The sequence below is a fragment of the Squalius cephalus genome (genome assembly GCF_949319135.1).
Source record: "Squalius cephalus genome assembly, chromosome: 15".
Lineage (NCBI taxonomy): Eukaryota > Metazoa > Chordata > Actinopteri > Cypriniformes > Leuciscidae > Squalius > Squalius cephalus.
The window spans coordinates 5,658,128-5,674,310 of NC_137136.1; the positions used below are offsets into that span (position 1 = coordinate 5,658,128).

At 36.1% G+C, this 16,183-nt stretch overlaps 2 protein-coding genes across 2 annotated transcripts in view; both read right to left on the reverse strand.

Annotated features, from left to right (window-relative positions):
• Positions 1-282: 282 nt before the first annotated feature.
• Positions 283-3,423, reverse strand: bola1 (bolA family member 1). Its single transcript, XM_079894874.1, has 2 exons — positions 2,619-3,423; positions 283-1,431 (listed from the first exon to the last, which is right to left on the reverse strand). Exons 1-2 carry the CDS (start codon positions 2,650-2,652, stop codon positions 962-964), a joined length of 504 nt encoding a protein of 167 aa, XP_079751000.1. The 5' UTR covers positions 2,653-3,423; the 3' UTR covers positions 283-961.
• A 4,877-nt stretch (positions 3,424-8,300) lies between these two features.
• The window catches only part of sv2a (synaptic vesicle glycoprotein 2A), a 35,433-nt gene continuing 27,550 nt past the window's right edge, over positions 8,301-16,183 (reverse strand). The window contains exons 7-13 of the mRNA XM_079894866.1: positions 15,822-15,932; positions 14,702-14,790; positions 14,455-14,619; positions 12,584-12,717; positions 10,605-10,808; positions 10,323-10,482; positions 8,301-8,749 (exon numbers count right to left, since the gene is read on the reverse strand). Of these exons, the coding sequence (XP_079750992.1) occupies positions 8,566-8,749; positions 10,323-10,482; positions 10,605-10,808; positions 12,584-12,717; positions 14,455-14,619; positions 14,702-14,790; positions 15,822-15,932 (1,047 nt within the window). The 3' untranslated portion in view covers positions 8,301-8,565. The remainder of the gene's footprint in view (positions 8,750-10,322; positions 10,483-10,604; positions 10,809-12,583; positions 12,718-14,454; positions 14,620-14,701; positions 14,791-15,821; positions 15,933-16,183) is intronic.

Consider the following 16,183-nt stretch of genomic DNA (forward strand, 5'->3'; position numbering starts at 1 on the left):
AATACAAATAAAAAGAACTGTTTTCTATTTTAAAATATAATTTATTCCTGTGATGTCAAAGCTGTATTTTCAGCATCATTACTCCAGTCTTCAGCGTCACATGATCCTTCAGAAATTAATATATTTTTTGTTAAAAAGAACCGCATTTATTTGAAATCAAAATTATATATATATATATATATACACACATTTTATAAAATAAGTCTTTACTGTCACTTTTGATCAATTTAATGCATCCATGCTAAATAAAGGTATTAATATATTTTCCCTTTTTTAAAATCTTTCTCATCCCAAACTTTTGAATGGTGCTATATCACGGTTTCCACAAAAATATTAAGCAGCATAACTGTTTTCAATATTGATAATAAGAAATGTTTCCTGAGCAGCAAATCAGCATATTATACTAATTTCTGAAGGATCATGTGACGCTGAAGGTTGGAGTAATGATGCTGAAAAGTAAGTTTTACCATTACAGGAATAAACTATATTTTTAAAACACATTCAAATAGAAAACTGTTATTTTAAAATGTAATATTTCACCGTTTTGATCAAATAAATGCAGACTTCTTTCAAAAACATAAATAAAAAAAATATTCCAAACTTTTGACTTAACTCAAATGGTTATAACAAGTTGGAAATAATTGTCACATCATTCCTTACTAAGAGTTTCTTTATTTTTCAAATTAAAAACACTGCTAATTTGAATTCTAAGTGATAAAACGAAATAAGCATTTGATGTAAATTATAAATGATCTTTTATCATAATACTTAACCAGTCCAAGCCAATAAGAACAAATTTTATTTATGAATATTTGTATTGAAGTCATTGAAATATTGAGTATTAGTGTCGGTCAGCTCCACATGAAAGATATGCATGAAGCAAGTGTGTGACAAATCACTTCATATCGGATTATTATAATACCCCATAAACAGTTTTTGTTTCTGAAATGCAATGTCACAGTCAGTCTCTCCCTGCCTTCAGTTTCTCAGTCATTGTGTCATCATGCTTGGATCCTCCCATGCACGGGGGGCTTTTGGCCAGGCTGGGGTTGCTGCTCCACTGCTGGGGCGTTTTAGCCTGGATGGCGAGGGCATGAACGCATGTGCTGAGCTCCTCCCGCAGGGACTCGTTCACAAGCCGATGACGCTGCAACAGGGAAAGACCCTCAAACTGAGGACTCACCACCAGAACTCTGAAGTGGGACTCTGAACCAGGGGGCACAGCATGCATGTGACTCTCATTTATAACCTCTAGGTGCTCGGGTTTGAGGTCCTGGGTCAGTTTGGTCCGTATGGTGGTCTCTACAGGACGGGGACAACTGGGATCCATGTGGGGCCGGTGATGGGCCAGCTGTCTGGATAAGGCAAGGGTGCAGGATGAGGGACGCAGGCAGCGGAGAGCACAGGACAGCATCAGGCACAGGAGATCACCTGCAAGAAAACATGAAGGATCAATGACACATTTTAATTTGTTAAACCCAGATTCTCATTTGGCACCACAAGCACAATTTGCCTTCTTAAAGTCCCCATCAACCTATCTGACAAATCGCATTTTTTATGAAATATTGCGGGAATGTATAAATGTTTTATTCTTGCACTTTTTTATTTTTTATTTATGTGCCCTCATAATTTTTAAATCAAGATAATCTCTTCTCTGGTGTCATGTTTACTGCGTGAGGGCGGGGCAACCTGTCACTCACATGAGATTGACCAATAGCAAGGCAAAAGGCAAGGCAAGGCAAGGCAAGGCAAGGCAATCTAATCAATTCCCCATAAGCATGTACATGATCGGAATAGGGAAGAAAAGATGGTCGCAACTTTCATTTCATGCGACTTTAAGGACTTAAAAATTACAAATAGACACTTAAGCATTCTGTAACATACTTGTGATATGTAAGCTTATAATAAAGAGATATTTGATGTAAAGAAAAATGAGCAGGAATAAAATAAAGAGCTAAAGTTAGCCATTTCTCAGTGAGGAGATGATATTTTTAGAATGATTTTCATAATTTTATCAAAAAGGTTGGATGCTTTAGACAAACCAAGTAGTTTAGAGATCATTGACTTTTTCAGCTTTTGTAAGGGATTTTACTAAATATGGTATTGAGGATGGTGACAAATGAATATCATTTCACCAATATTTCAACCCTGCTGTGTTTGAAACTTTTTGAAAATGGAAAAGAAAACAAAGAAGAAACTCTTGAATAATAATTAATAAAATGACAGTTTTGTCATTTATCACTCCAGCTGTTGCTATGGTAACCTAATCTTGCACGTGCCTGAACGAACTAACTTGCTGAAACGCTGTCGACATATGTACAAAAGGGAACTGAAACACCGTAAATACCTGTAATTATAACAGCAGAACTGAGAAACACTGCATGTTTATGTGGTTGAAATCTCTTGCTCGTTTCAATCTCATATATAAATGTCATGCTCTATAAAAAGTATAACGTTACTGATTACGCATTTTCATATGACACCCAGCCGAAAAGGTTCAAATTTATGTTCTAGATTTACCGACACGGTTGTTCTTTAAAATTAATTTTCTAGCTCAGGTTTATTTAAGCAAATGACAAGTGGCCGAGAAAATACATGGTCAAAATCATTTCACTCACCTTTCGTGTTCGGCGTGTTGTTTTTGCAGAACATCCACAGGAAGCGCTTGATGCGGATCCTCCTTCACTGTTTAGAATGCGGGCGGCAGAAATGACTCTACTGCCGCCTAGCGGCTCTAGAGAGAGTTGCGTCAAATACATGCGATTGATGGCACTGTTCTACGTTTGTTTTTAGATATACTAAAATCCAGTCTTTGGTTATACTAAAAGATTTGGTGTAATATATGTTACATAAATAACACCGGCGTTTTCATAAACGCTTCAGTTACATGTAGATCGGACGATTACAATCAAAACTTAATGCATGTAGGACGGCTACTGTTGTTGTTAAGCGCGACTAGCCTAACTTACAATACAAGTATACAAAAATACGCCATTGTTTTGTTGTTAAAAAAATCCATTTACTGTGTATACACTAAACCGTTTTAATTCTCTGTTTATATTATATACAGTACAAAGTTGCCGTAACGTAACGTTAACCACAAAAGCTGACACTAGGTAAAATAAATAGCCTAATTACTTATCACTGTATTGTAGATTTACCATTCAGAAGTTGGCCTACATTTACAAAAACGTAATCGCTTTGTTTGAAAATTATTTTTTAATAATAAAAAATAGGTATAACATTTTGACTTAGCCTAACACCTAAATATAGACCTAGCTAGGCTATATACATGTCTGATCTTCACACAGATTATTTTGTTTATAGTCTTTAGAGGACAGACATGTCATACTTTTATGCGGATTTCCCACCTTTTGGTTGAGCATGGCAATAAAGTATTGACCCTTTTCACATTTCCATGTTTCTCCAAAGCGGAAGTTGACATAGTTGGGTAAACCTATGGTGAATGAGAGACTATACACTGATTTTTTTTTTTCTTTTCTTTCAGATAGCAAAAGAAAAACTCCACAATAGTGTTTTCACAACTTTCAAAAAGAGGAAAAAAGAAAGATAGATTGATAATGGCAGTCAGAAAAGAGAAAGATGTTAATTTTACCATAGACACATATTAGAAACACCCTAACAGCAGCGTTAACTAGTTTTTTCAAATTTGATGCATAATACTATATAATACAAAGTATAGTGTTATAAATGAAGAGTTCAGATGCAAAAGCCTCTAAGTGCCATCTGAAATTTTCTTCTAGAATGATCATTTTTATCAAGCTTGTATATTTAAGTTCAGTAAATTCACTCAAATGACAATTAATTGGTTACTGAATTTAAGTTACTGAACTTAAATATACGAGCTTGATAAAAATGATCATTCTAGAAGAAAATTTCAGATGGCACTTAGAGGCTTTTGCATCTGAACTCTTCAAATGTACATGCATTTTTAAAACTTTTCAGGATTTGCGATGCTGATGACTATTATCATCAGTCTGTGAAAAGGGTCCATTTTCATTCATATGGAAACAGGGCTTTGAAAGAAAAAAAGCCCTGTGTTTCTTTGCGTTTCACGAAAGAAAAAGTCATACTGTACGAGGTCGGAGTGACATGAGGGCGAGTAAAACAGATTTCTTGTTTAGTATGCAAATAAAGTTTGTCTATGTGGTGCATCAAGAACTCAAATCATCTATTCAAGCAATATACCATTTGTTTATTATTCGTATGTACGTTTTAAATCCACTGAGGGACAGTTTTAACTGCACAAGCGCAGTCCAACCCCCCGAATTACGAGTCAAAAAACCAAAAGTAAATCTCTCACAAACTGTAATACAGAACCATTTTGGTAAGGATGGAATCTATATTCAGCGATAATGTCAACATTTCCATTCTTATGTACAAAAAAACAAATCACAAAAAAATGAACAACATACAGTAGTACTCTATTTCTCATGTTCAACATTTTTATCTTTTTTGTTTTTATTATTCCACATATTTATTCATTTACATACAAACATCTACAATCTCTACAGCACAGTACAATGATAAGGTGATAAACTCTCTGTCACATTTAAATTATGGTAATACACTGAAACTGACAAAAGCATCAGAAGACCTATGGTATATTTGTAGAGTACACGGATGTTGGCCTGGTTTCTTTCGGCTGCTGTTTCATCAAATATGGCCAGCGGACATTTTAGGCCCGGTTTCACAGACAGGGCTTAGATTAAGCCAGATATATTTGAAGTTGCTTTCAGTTAAAACAACTCAAACATGCATTTTAGTCTGTCTGTGAGACCGGGGGTTAGTGTGCTTTCTTGCCCGGTAGTTTGGGGGCAGAGCGAACATGTTTACCACTTATTGCTTTGATTTCTTTTTGCACACAAGATCGGTTGTTGCTAATTGAGCACGTTTAGAAATACAAAAGACCCTGTAACAAAACCCATATGTCTTGCAACCAGTACACAATCTTAAATGATGATGTGCACCAAATCCAGGACTGCTTGTGCACAGAGATAAGTCACTGCTTCACTGAGATTAGTTACTGTAATTCACAGCATACGACAGCAAATATGACGGAATTCGATGAAGGGAACAACAGCGACACATTAAGAGATGTGACCATATGAAGGGTTACAAACTGCAGGACTGTTTGGAAATGGTGACATCAAATAAGTTTTATATTTAACGAACGGTTGGTTGTGCGTACAAACAGTTCACTGACAAACCAAATATTTATATTTTTCAAGCATTCTCTAATCGTATCCAGCTTTCGGCTTATTTTAACCGTTTGCACGAGCATCAATTGCGTAAAACACCTGATTGAGAGATATGTCTATAAGCCTTGTTAGGGGTGGGCGATATATACGGTAGAAATTTGTCAACCGGAGATTTTGGACTATCATCTCTATCGCGCTTACACTCGTGTGATGTTGCTGTGCTATGCAGTCATTTGCATGCATTTTTAAGTATTGCTGTTTATAAACTAGTGACGTTAAACCGTTAAAGCGCAGTAAGCAGCGAAAGACAACTCATTTCGCTATATGCGCTGTCTGAGAGACGCGTGTGAGAAATGAACAGTGATTTTTGCCGACTTACTGGGCTAGAATGGTTAAATACACATACTTATGTGTCAAAGTAAACACAGTCACTTATACGTTGTCTTAAGTGAACGTGAACAGTTGAGAACGAAAACACACGAGTAATATATTGGATCCGTGGAGTCGTTCTTAAAGAGACAGCATCCCAATCTACCTGCTGTCGTTATTAACGTTAATCAAACAACAAAAAGGAGAAAACTACTCTTGGCTGAATAACTTTTGTAAGTTTAATAAGAAAAAAATGATATATAATTTACACAGTGAAGACTATGCACCGTTTTTTATACAATTTATATAGTATTTTTTTATTTCTAGTGCTTGAAGTTTTTCCGCTAGGTCTATTTAATTTATATCTATTGTAGTTTCTTTGTCACTGTTAACTTGTCTTCAGTAAGCTTGAGAGTTGTTTTTTTTACTAAGGCTAGTATACATTTTTTGTGAATGATGACAAGAATTATGAAATTTAAATGGTATCAAAAAATGTGATATATTTTAAAGCAAAAATATCTAAATTGTGATATCGTTATCGTGAAATAAAATGACTCATAACATAAGATTTTGGTCATATCGCCCACCTCTAAGCCTTGTTTTGTTTTTCATATTCTATTTCTTCATTCGCTTGCGTAGATCACCACACCCTGCTAGAACGTCAATTTATTACAAATCATGCTTTTGTCTGCCTTGATGAGAGATCTGCCAGTACAAACCGAGGAAGTAGAAAATATTTGGCAATTAAAGATGCGCACGGTCACACATGGCACACATACAGATTGTCACTACAGCATCTGTGACACTACTGGTGACGGAAGGTCACGGCAGGGATGGCAGTTTCTACGACAGTTCATTTTAAAACTATGTGAATGCCAATTTCTCCAATTGAAATAATAATATGTAAGGCTGTTATAAACATTGTAAGCGCTTAAAAGTTACATTTGTGGCTAAAATGAATAGTTTGTGTTTGGTAACCACTTTGGTTAAAAGTATTTTTAAATCTAAAAATTGGTTGGTTATCTACTCTGAGCACATAATATGGCTGCTATCCTACAAAATGGCAGTAAAGAATGTTGAATGACACTAAAAAGCGCTGGCTGTGTTTAAAAGGAACAGGGCTGAAATATAGCTTCCAGCCGGGTGGGGTTTTGTCTTTTCAATTTTTTTTTTTTGCTTCAGTATCTGGTCATTAAACCAGTTTCCCATGATCCTAGAACTAGTATTAATTGTGCTTGGTAAAATGTAGCACGGTTTAGTGCTTGTCCGAATGGGATATCCATGGTTTTTGTTTCCCATCAAACGTTACAACACATCGTTTTTAAAATCCATTGAGTTTTGACTTTCGCCTCTTTTTGATGCTATATTCAGTTACTGCTACCAAGTCACCAAAAATTGAACATCAGGTCAACAATGATACAGCAAAAAAATCACCCTGCATGTGGCACTACATCTGCTTCTACAGATACTCAAAGTAAAAAATACTATAAAATCAAACTCTCATAAACAGTTATATAAATAAATACAAATATTCAACATTTCACATGCAAGCACACGTACTTCCATACTTTACACACACACACCCACATACAGACGGATACCTCTGTTTCTTTACAAGAACACAAGAGAAAACATGAAGGAGGGCGTTTGTGTGTGCTGCAAATCAGTGGACTTATTCAGACATTTTTTTATATATTTGCTTTGATAAAAAAAATTAAATTCCTTAATGAACAGAAAACCTGTATATACATACATCAAATGGAATCTATCTAAGACATTATGTTGATACTAGTTCAACATCTGAACATGTAAATATTTTTCTTATATATATATATATATATATATATATGTTTGTATATTTAATAATAGTTTTTGAGTGTTCAAACAGACAGACTTGAATTACAGCTAATTTTTATATATTTATATTCAATACATCATTTACATAATCATCAAAATAAACCTATTGTTTTTAATCAAATCACTTTGTGCTTCATTTTATTTTTTCTGTTTTTTCACGTGTTCAGTGGATTTTTTGAATGAGAACAGGGCGAATGTAAGGTTCGTCTCAACGTTTGCGCACATTCAAAAGGGACGCAACTGAAACTGCTCTGGAAAACAGTATAAAACAATAATGCAAAATATGAATAATGGCTTACTAAACCAAACTAATGACAACCTGTCATGTCACTCTCATATTTTACATCATGTCCAAAGAATCATGGGTAAAATAGTGTAATACAGAGCACTGTCATCAGTTATGTTCACCATCTTCAAGCATATGTCGCGCTTCATTGCATGCACAACACTGTCAATGTCAGACATTTTGAACGAACAACCGAATTCGGCAGATGAGTGAACCAATGATACACTGTCTATAGTTATGTAATGTTAGCATTTATGCTGTAAAACATCTAAAAAGTGAGGAGTGCTTGAGCCGATATAGCAGACAATTGCGGCATCACACACTTCTCGGGACACAAAGGACTAGAGTAAAGCAACAACAACCATCACCAGCACCACTAGATCAACACTGTCCATTCAAATATATCTATCTACTGATTTCACGGGTCCTCAGTGATGGTTTTCAAACCGCATGATGGCTTGGATGAAGATTAAAGGGAAAGTCAAAATGAACATGTTAAATTTCACATTCGTACCATAACGCAAAATTGGAATGTGTTTAACATGGCAGTTTTTCTACACACACACACACACACACACACGCACAATATTCCTGTGAGACAATGAGATATCAGCAGGGAACATATTTATACATGTAGATTTGAATGAAATGAAATTAAAATGAAATAACAATGCAATTGCACATATTGGAGGAATGAAGATATCTGTAAATGTGGGATTTGTTAGGGCTGCTTCCAGCATTGCTCACTCACGGACTGGGTTTGGGATTTGGGGGCGACAAAGTCGGGCATTCCCAACTCAAACGCTGCCAGCTGCTGGCTGGAAAACCGCACTATTGAAGCACCTGACCGCGAGTCTCGGGGAGCTTGAGAGCCAAGAAGCTTCCGACCGCCAAAGCCCCCGACGCGAAGAGGATGGGCACCGCTTTAGTGATGCCCACGAACGACTGGAAGATGCTGATGCCCAGAACTGCTGCTAACTTACACAAGGCATTCAGAAACCCGAAGGCTGTAGTTCTGAAAAAAGGGAGAAAAAGATGAAAAATTACATCAATCTTTTTTTTTTTTTTTGTTCTTGAGATGAAATTTCTTTCCACCGTAGATGCATACATAACACAAACACAAATAACATGTTAAATTATCACATAATACAATAAAAAATAGTTGCTTACGTCACAAAAAAACAACAACAAAGAGAGTATAAGTGGCGTATCAATGGCTGATTTCCTATGTCTTTAGGGCTCGTATAGATACAAGAACAAAACTCTTACTTTACCTGTCCTTTCTACACATCAGTAACCTATACCTACGACCAGAGGGCAGGGGGATGAAATATTTATAGAGCGGGGTGGTAAATTAGGGGTAGGGATACCAATAATTTTACTTGCTAAATAAGTTAAGAATTTGTTCTTGTTGGTAACTGTTAGCATATGAAAAAAACAAATGGCACCATAAGTAAGGACTGGCTCAATAATACTGCGATACAAAAGAAAAAGAAGATGAGGCTGAAGTGTGCGAATAGCTGTCAGTCTTTGTTGACAGCACTTGTAAACCCCTAGAGTGTGCTGGCTGAAGTTGAGATTTTGATCCAAAGTAATGCCGAGATATTTGAAATACTCTACCCTTTTCAACTATCTCTCCGTTAATGGTAATGCTAGAAGCATGAATCTGGGTTTTTGGGGAGCTAAAGACCTTAGTCTTTGAAATATTGAGGTGCAAAAAGTTATCCTCACACCACATACTAAAATGTGCTAAAAGAGTCATTGTCCTTATTAAGCAGATCAAGAATGACTGTATCATCTGCATATTTAAAGTAATGAGTAGTGGTAAAAGGACTCTGACAGTCATTTGTGTATAGAATATAAAGAAATGGGCTAAGTACGCACCCCTGGGGGGCGCCGGTATTAAGAACAATGGTTGGTGATAATGCACTGTCCACCTTTACCACTTTCAGTCTATTAGAAAGACAATTATGGATCCAATATATTAAATCTATCCATCAATTCGTCCTTCTATCTATCTATATAGTATCCACACTACCATTTGGGGACGATTTGTCTGTCTGTCTGTCTGTCAATCAATCAATCAATCAATCAATCAACCAATCATCTATCTATCTCAAACATTTCTGAAATCAAATGTTTGTTCAGTAAATTACCTCTTAGAGGTGCTCAAGAGCACACATTGTTGAGCAGGCACTGTCAACATATTTTCTTAGAAATAATGCATAAGGACTCTGTGGCAGAACCACTGAGACATCATTCATTTTGACTGAGAATTTTTAGATATCCCCTAAATTATAATGTATTTGATCTGCACTGCAGTGGCAATGCAGCACAAAATTACTGACTTACGTTTGATCTGTTAATGTTTCTAATCATTTTCATTTAGTATAGTAATAAAAAAAAATGTATTAAAAGAAGAAGAGAATCGTGTTTTTATCTAATTCCATGACAATTATTCATTTTAAAGTGTGGCGTAACATGCAAGTGTCCAAATACTTACTGAGGTCATTGTATTAATACAATGCAGAGAGAAAAGTGGCAATTGTGGTAGATGCAGTAATCACAGAAATATGAACTTGGCCCACCTCTTGTCCGAGGGGTACAGCTCCACCGTTAGTACATCCAGGGCATTCCATGATGCAATGCTGATGCCCCCAAATAGACAGAGCAAGGCGATCATAGCGGATTCGCTGTTTCCAAATGACAGGAAGAAGCAGCTGACGCAGGAAATCACACTGGAACCCGCTGCACCAGAGGAGGAGAGTGAGAACAAATGTTTATTATTTTTTAAAAGCTCAATTGCCTCATTTTCAAAGCTCTAAAATGTGTTCAGCTTTGAGGCAACTTGTTTTTTTGTGTTTTTTTACCCAGCATTCTTAGACGTCCGATCTTGTCCATAAGCAAAGCAGACACAATGTTCCCAGGCAGGACAGCAAGTGTGCCAAGGAAGCTGACGAAATAGATCATGTAGGCGTTGTTCTCGTCGCTGAAATCCAGCATACAACCCTCTTTGTTATGCAGAAAGGTGCTGTTGATGAGTTTGCTGTTGATCAGCCGGTACTTGAACAAGTCTAAAAACAGATGAGGGCTCTTGTTAACCAACACAGCAGCTATTCCTCCACAACAGTTTACGTAAACACTTCTAGGCCAGATAGATGACATCTTTATGCATGTGTTCTAAACCACTGAGCTACTTAGAAGGCTTAGAAGACAACAGCATTTCTGGCCCTGTTTACACCTGGTATTAAGAAGCGTTTTGGTCGATCGGATCACAAGTGGACCAGGGAGACACATACCCAGTATATACACCTAGTATTTTAATCCATCCGCTTTGGACCACTTCTGTCCTGATTTCTTCGAGGAGAGGGTCTATGGGAGGGTAAATGTATGGGCTTTTTCAGATCTTTCGATATAATGGACAAAAAAGCTTGCATATTTTACATATGAACGCAAAATAAGATGATGGAAAAACATACGGAGAGCAGCAGCTTTCATTTCTCTGACAGCTGCAAGACCACACCAGACACTGTGAGTGTTTGTTAGAAATCAGGAATGGTGAGAGAACATTGTGCTTTGTGCATTGTGCTTCCCGTCTGGCTAGTGCGCTTCCCATAATGTTTACACATTAAGTCAGTAGGCAGAAAGTAGAAGGTCTTTTGTGGCTGTTCTAACGCATTTGACCACATGAGCGTTCACACTACAAAAACAATCCAGTCAAATGCATTTTCCACTACCTCTGGAAGTGGTCGAAAGTGGACAAGCTCAAAATGTTTTAGACCCCGTTTACCACTGTATTTAGCGTTGTCCACTTGTGATCCAATCTACCAATACAAAATGCATCTTAATACCAGGTGTAAACAGGGCCTCTGACATTTTGGCTCTGTACTAAAACCTTGTGAGCTGCTTTCAAAGGCCCATTCACACAAGATATGGTTATTATATGCCCGGTTTCACAGACAAAGCTTAAAGGGATAGTTCATCCAAAAATGAAAATTAGCCCTTGATATACTCACCCTTAAGTCATTTTTGGGTGAACTATCCCTTTAAGTCTAGTCACAGACTAAAATGCATATTTGAGCTGTCTTAACTGAAAGCAACTTGCACTGAAATATCTTAAAATATGTCTTAAGATGCACACCAGTAATGTGTTTTTCTAAGACATGTATATAAAAAGTACTTGAGTATCCTTATTTAACTAAGGCCTAATCCTGGCTTAATCCAAGCCCTGTCTGTGAAACCAGGACATAGTCTCTCACTTCATTGCCATCTTGAATTAATGTATTCATTAAGCTCATTGCAATACATTCTGGGATTTGCCTACCTTTTGGAACAGCAAAATGATGCATGTCAGGGAATGCATGGACTGATAAAATACACCTCAAATGCAATGAAAATTGCTTTAAGTAAAAGTGTCTGCAAATGCATAAATGTAAAAGTTAAAATGCTGTCTAGGTAGGCAGATAACTAGATTTTAGAACAGACTCAAAGCTTTTGTTTTCAAGTTTCATCATTCATCTGCAAGCTGCTCAGAGAAACAATCATAAACGCCCAGTACGACTGATTTAGGAAAAGCAGATTGTCATTCCCTCACAGACAGTCAGAGGAAGAATCTGAGCTGGTGTTGCTAGGATACCTGAAATGCGTTCAATAGCTCTAAAACCTGAGGCCATTTTAACCATAGCAAAACATGTCACATGAGTGTCTTCTTATAAAGGATCATAGCTTTGAATGCCCACGGCTTGAATCCAAATATTTTATACGTCTGAATGTGTCGATCACATTCAAAAACATTCAGCAGTGCTATATTTGTTTATAGCCAGGAGGGTGAAACCTGTGTTCTTCTCACCAGTGTTGTAGAAAAGGGTGGCAATAAAGGTGCAGTTTCTGAAGAAGGTGTTGCTTGATGTGATATCCTCAAAGTAGCATTCCTCAAACATGGAGTCTTCAAACACCATAGACTTCATTTTCAGATTCAAAAACCTTTAATGGCAAAGACAAAAGTAATTTGGTAAGACATTAGTTTAGGTAACCCATTCTTATTATTAACTAGTTGCTTATTAGCATGCATATTACTGAGATATTGGCTGTTTATTAGTACTTATAAAGCACATATTAATGCCTTATTCTGCATGACCATTTTCTACATTTCTTAATCCTACCCAATACCTAAACTTAACACCTAACTAACTATTATAAAGCAGTAATTAGGAGTTTGAGGCAAAAGTCGTAGTTAAGAGTGAGAATTGGACCCTAATCTAAAGTGTAACCGGACATTTTTTATTACTTAGCGGTATTCAGATTTCATTTAGCTTTCACAAAGTGCTCCAAATAAAAAGGCAGCTGTGATTGCCAGAAATGTACCATAAAAAATATGGTAATAACATTTTACGTTTTACAGATTCAACAAATTACAGTAAAGAAAAAAACTGATGCGGTGGTAACGCATTCATGTAACATGTGGGTGGCGCTGCCAATAAAGCACATAAAAGCTGTCACAAAGAACCGGCAAAAGTAATGATTATGAATATGTCAAATAAAGCAAGGAGACATTTTTATTGTTTATTAATAAACAAGTGTTTTCTGTGTCAGTGTCGGCTGCAAAGATGAAGGTGACGATGCTGACTCGCGATCTTCGCAGTAGTGAACGCGCATTTCATACGGATTACATAAGCAGAGAACAGTGAGTTTTCTTTCATTTTGAATTGTTCTGTTTAAAAGTAGACATTTCAAGCTCATATGTCTCAGGTCTGTGAGGCAAGTAGGCTACCTTATCACTGAGTTTCGGTTCATTTATGAGACGAGCTCCAGGTCACGCACCGGCCCCTTCGTGTTGTGATTATCTATTGTCTGCTATATTTACTTCTTATTTATCAAATCCAGGCAATTGGTTCATGAAACATTGATTAAAATTAAGATACAATTAATACAAAACGAAAATCACTTTAAAGTAAGGCAGCTGTTCTGTTTGAGGTCTCTGTGAAAGTTTTAAAGCAGTCTTTTAGTGCCGCTTTCAGAGCGGTCACATCCGTAACCAAGAACTGACACGTTGTTTTTTCCCTCATAAATGCAAACACGAAAAATAAAAATAAAGTGAATATTATAATGGATTTTTTTTGGGTCAGACAATGATTACCAAATTTCTCTCTCATATTGCTCCTCATAAGAACCACTGAAAACGGTAAAAAAATCGAACCAAAAGTCAAATTATTATGGACGGAAGTTAAAAGTGGTGGGTACAAAATGACTCATGACGAAATCTGGTGGGTACGCTTGCCCCACCGTCCCCACCTAAATCGACGCCTATGGCTGTTCATCAAGCATATGATGATTTATATTTTGGCCCAAAAGAAGTTGTCTTCACATATATGATGTTTTAAAATGCTGTCTCGGTAGTCAGCTGACTTGGAACAGAGATAATATTGTGTGAGACATTTTAAAATTTCTTTTACTATAAAACTATACAAAAGCAATCAAATTTTCACCATCCAAGTTGCATTCTTCCACAAAAACAACAACAACAAAAAAAAGAACAAAAACAGAAGCATGTTCAAAAGACACTCAAGGTTGTTAAGCCATTCTATCACACTTAAATTGCATTTAATCTGGAATATTCCTTTAAAAAGCAAGCGGAATGTCACAACACGATTTACCTTTCATAAAAAGGTCAGCTCTATTTACTGAAATATGTTTGGCATACTGCCTGTGAGCAGCCCTTACTTGTTGTTGAAGTACTCTCCATTCCGGTGGATCTGGTTCTCCAGGGTGAAGTTAAAGGTCACATGCTCCACTTTCTCTTTGATGAAGACCTTTGTGCGTGAGGAGTACTCTTGTTTCTGCAGGTATTTGATCATGTCAGGGAACCAAACGGTCAACCCGTAGTAGCTGGAGGCAGAGAGCAACAAGCCATGAAACAATGCAGATGGACAAATCAACAGATGGTCTGGAAAAGTTCTGTGTAGTTCACCTGAAGGACATGGAAAACCACACGGCCATCATCATGTAGGTGATCCTCCGGTACTCTGGATTAAACACCGTCAGGAAGTTGCTCCACACCTGGAAATCCAACATAAAAAAATTTGTTTGATGTATTAAACTATGAAAAAAATTATTCAAAATAGATTGTTGGAGTATGTTTCACAGGAAAATACTATTTCAGTCTTTCTACTTCAAAATGTCATTTTTAATCCGATGTGTTGCTTGCCTTTTCTTTGTACTTATTTGTGAAAATTGTTTATAAACAAGTAAATCCTACACATATTTTTTCACTGTATGTAGACACACTTCAACATTTACAATTTATGGAAACTAAGCTGCAAATGTGTGTCAATCAGAATCGCCACAGTAATAATATCACTATTACATATGACTATCCACATTTTATATCAATGCCTGTTCGGTATTATACAAAGTTGAATGCATAGGTGTCACATGATTCTTCTTTAGTCATTTCATTATGTGCTTTTGTCATTTTTATTAGTTTTGTTCTTTTCAAATAATACTATTTACGTTTAATTTAATTTATTTAATTAATAAATTGTTTATTTTGTTGGTTTTATTATTAGTTCAGTTTTAGTTTTTATTTATTTCCAATTAGTAATTTTAGTGCTTCAACTTAAAACTTTTATTTCAGTTAGCTGCCAAAGCAACAACAAATATTTTTAACTTTATTTAATTTTACCTTTATTTCAATTAAAATGTTTTTAATAGTTTTAGATTTGGTTAACAATAATATCCCTGGTGCTGCTTAATATTTTTGTGGAAATATTGCGGATACATTTTCTTCAGTATCCAAAAGAACAGGATTTATTTGAAATAGAAATCTTTTTGTAACATTATGAGTGTCTTTACTGCCACTTATGATCAATTTAATGCATCCTTGAGGAATATAAATATGAATTTCATTAAAAAAACAGTTAAAAATGGTTATGTACAATGAAATGATGACTTTTTGGTGGAAGAAACCTTGACTGATATAAAATAAAATGGTACAAAAGTGTAGAATATGTCCCCTGTAGACCATTTCAAACTAAACTTTCATATGGTGGTAATCTTTTTTATCTTTGTCTGTGTTTGTCGTACTCTACCTGGTGAAAGAGGTTGGTCAGCTTGATCCTCCAGCGCTTGTGCCAGGCTGTGGCCTCTCCACCCATGTCAACCAACTCATCCATCTGTTTCACCGTCTTAATGGTGGTGACCTGGGGATTTCACAACATGCTTGAAAAAGTGCCTTGATACTTTACTGATAGGTTTGTGTCGTTAAGTGATAGGAATCTACTAATGAATAGCCTATATATATATATATATATATATATATATATATATATATATATATGTATGTATATGTTTATGTTGCATTCCTGACCTAGACCAGGGATCGTAACAATATATATACATATATACACTCCTGGGCAAAAATGGCTAAACACTATACTTTTGTCTTATCCAC

Bases quoted from the DNA above. Each gene is read 5' to 3' on its own strand.
- bola1 (XM_079894874.1), bottom strand. From the start codon at position 2,652: ATGTTCTGCAAAAACAACACGCCGAACACGAAAG. The intron at 1,432-2,618 runs GTGAGTGAAATG...GTTTTCTTGCAG, and splicing joins CAACACGCCGAACACGAAAG to GTGATCTCCTGTGCCTGATG.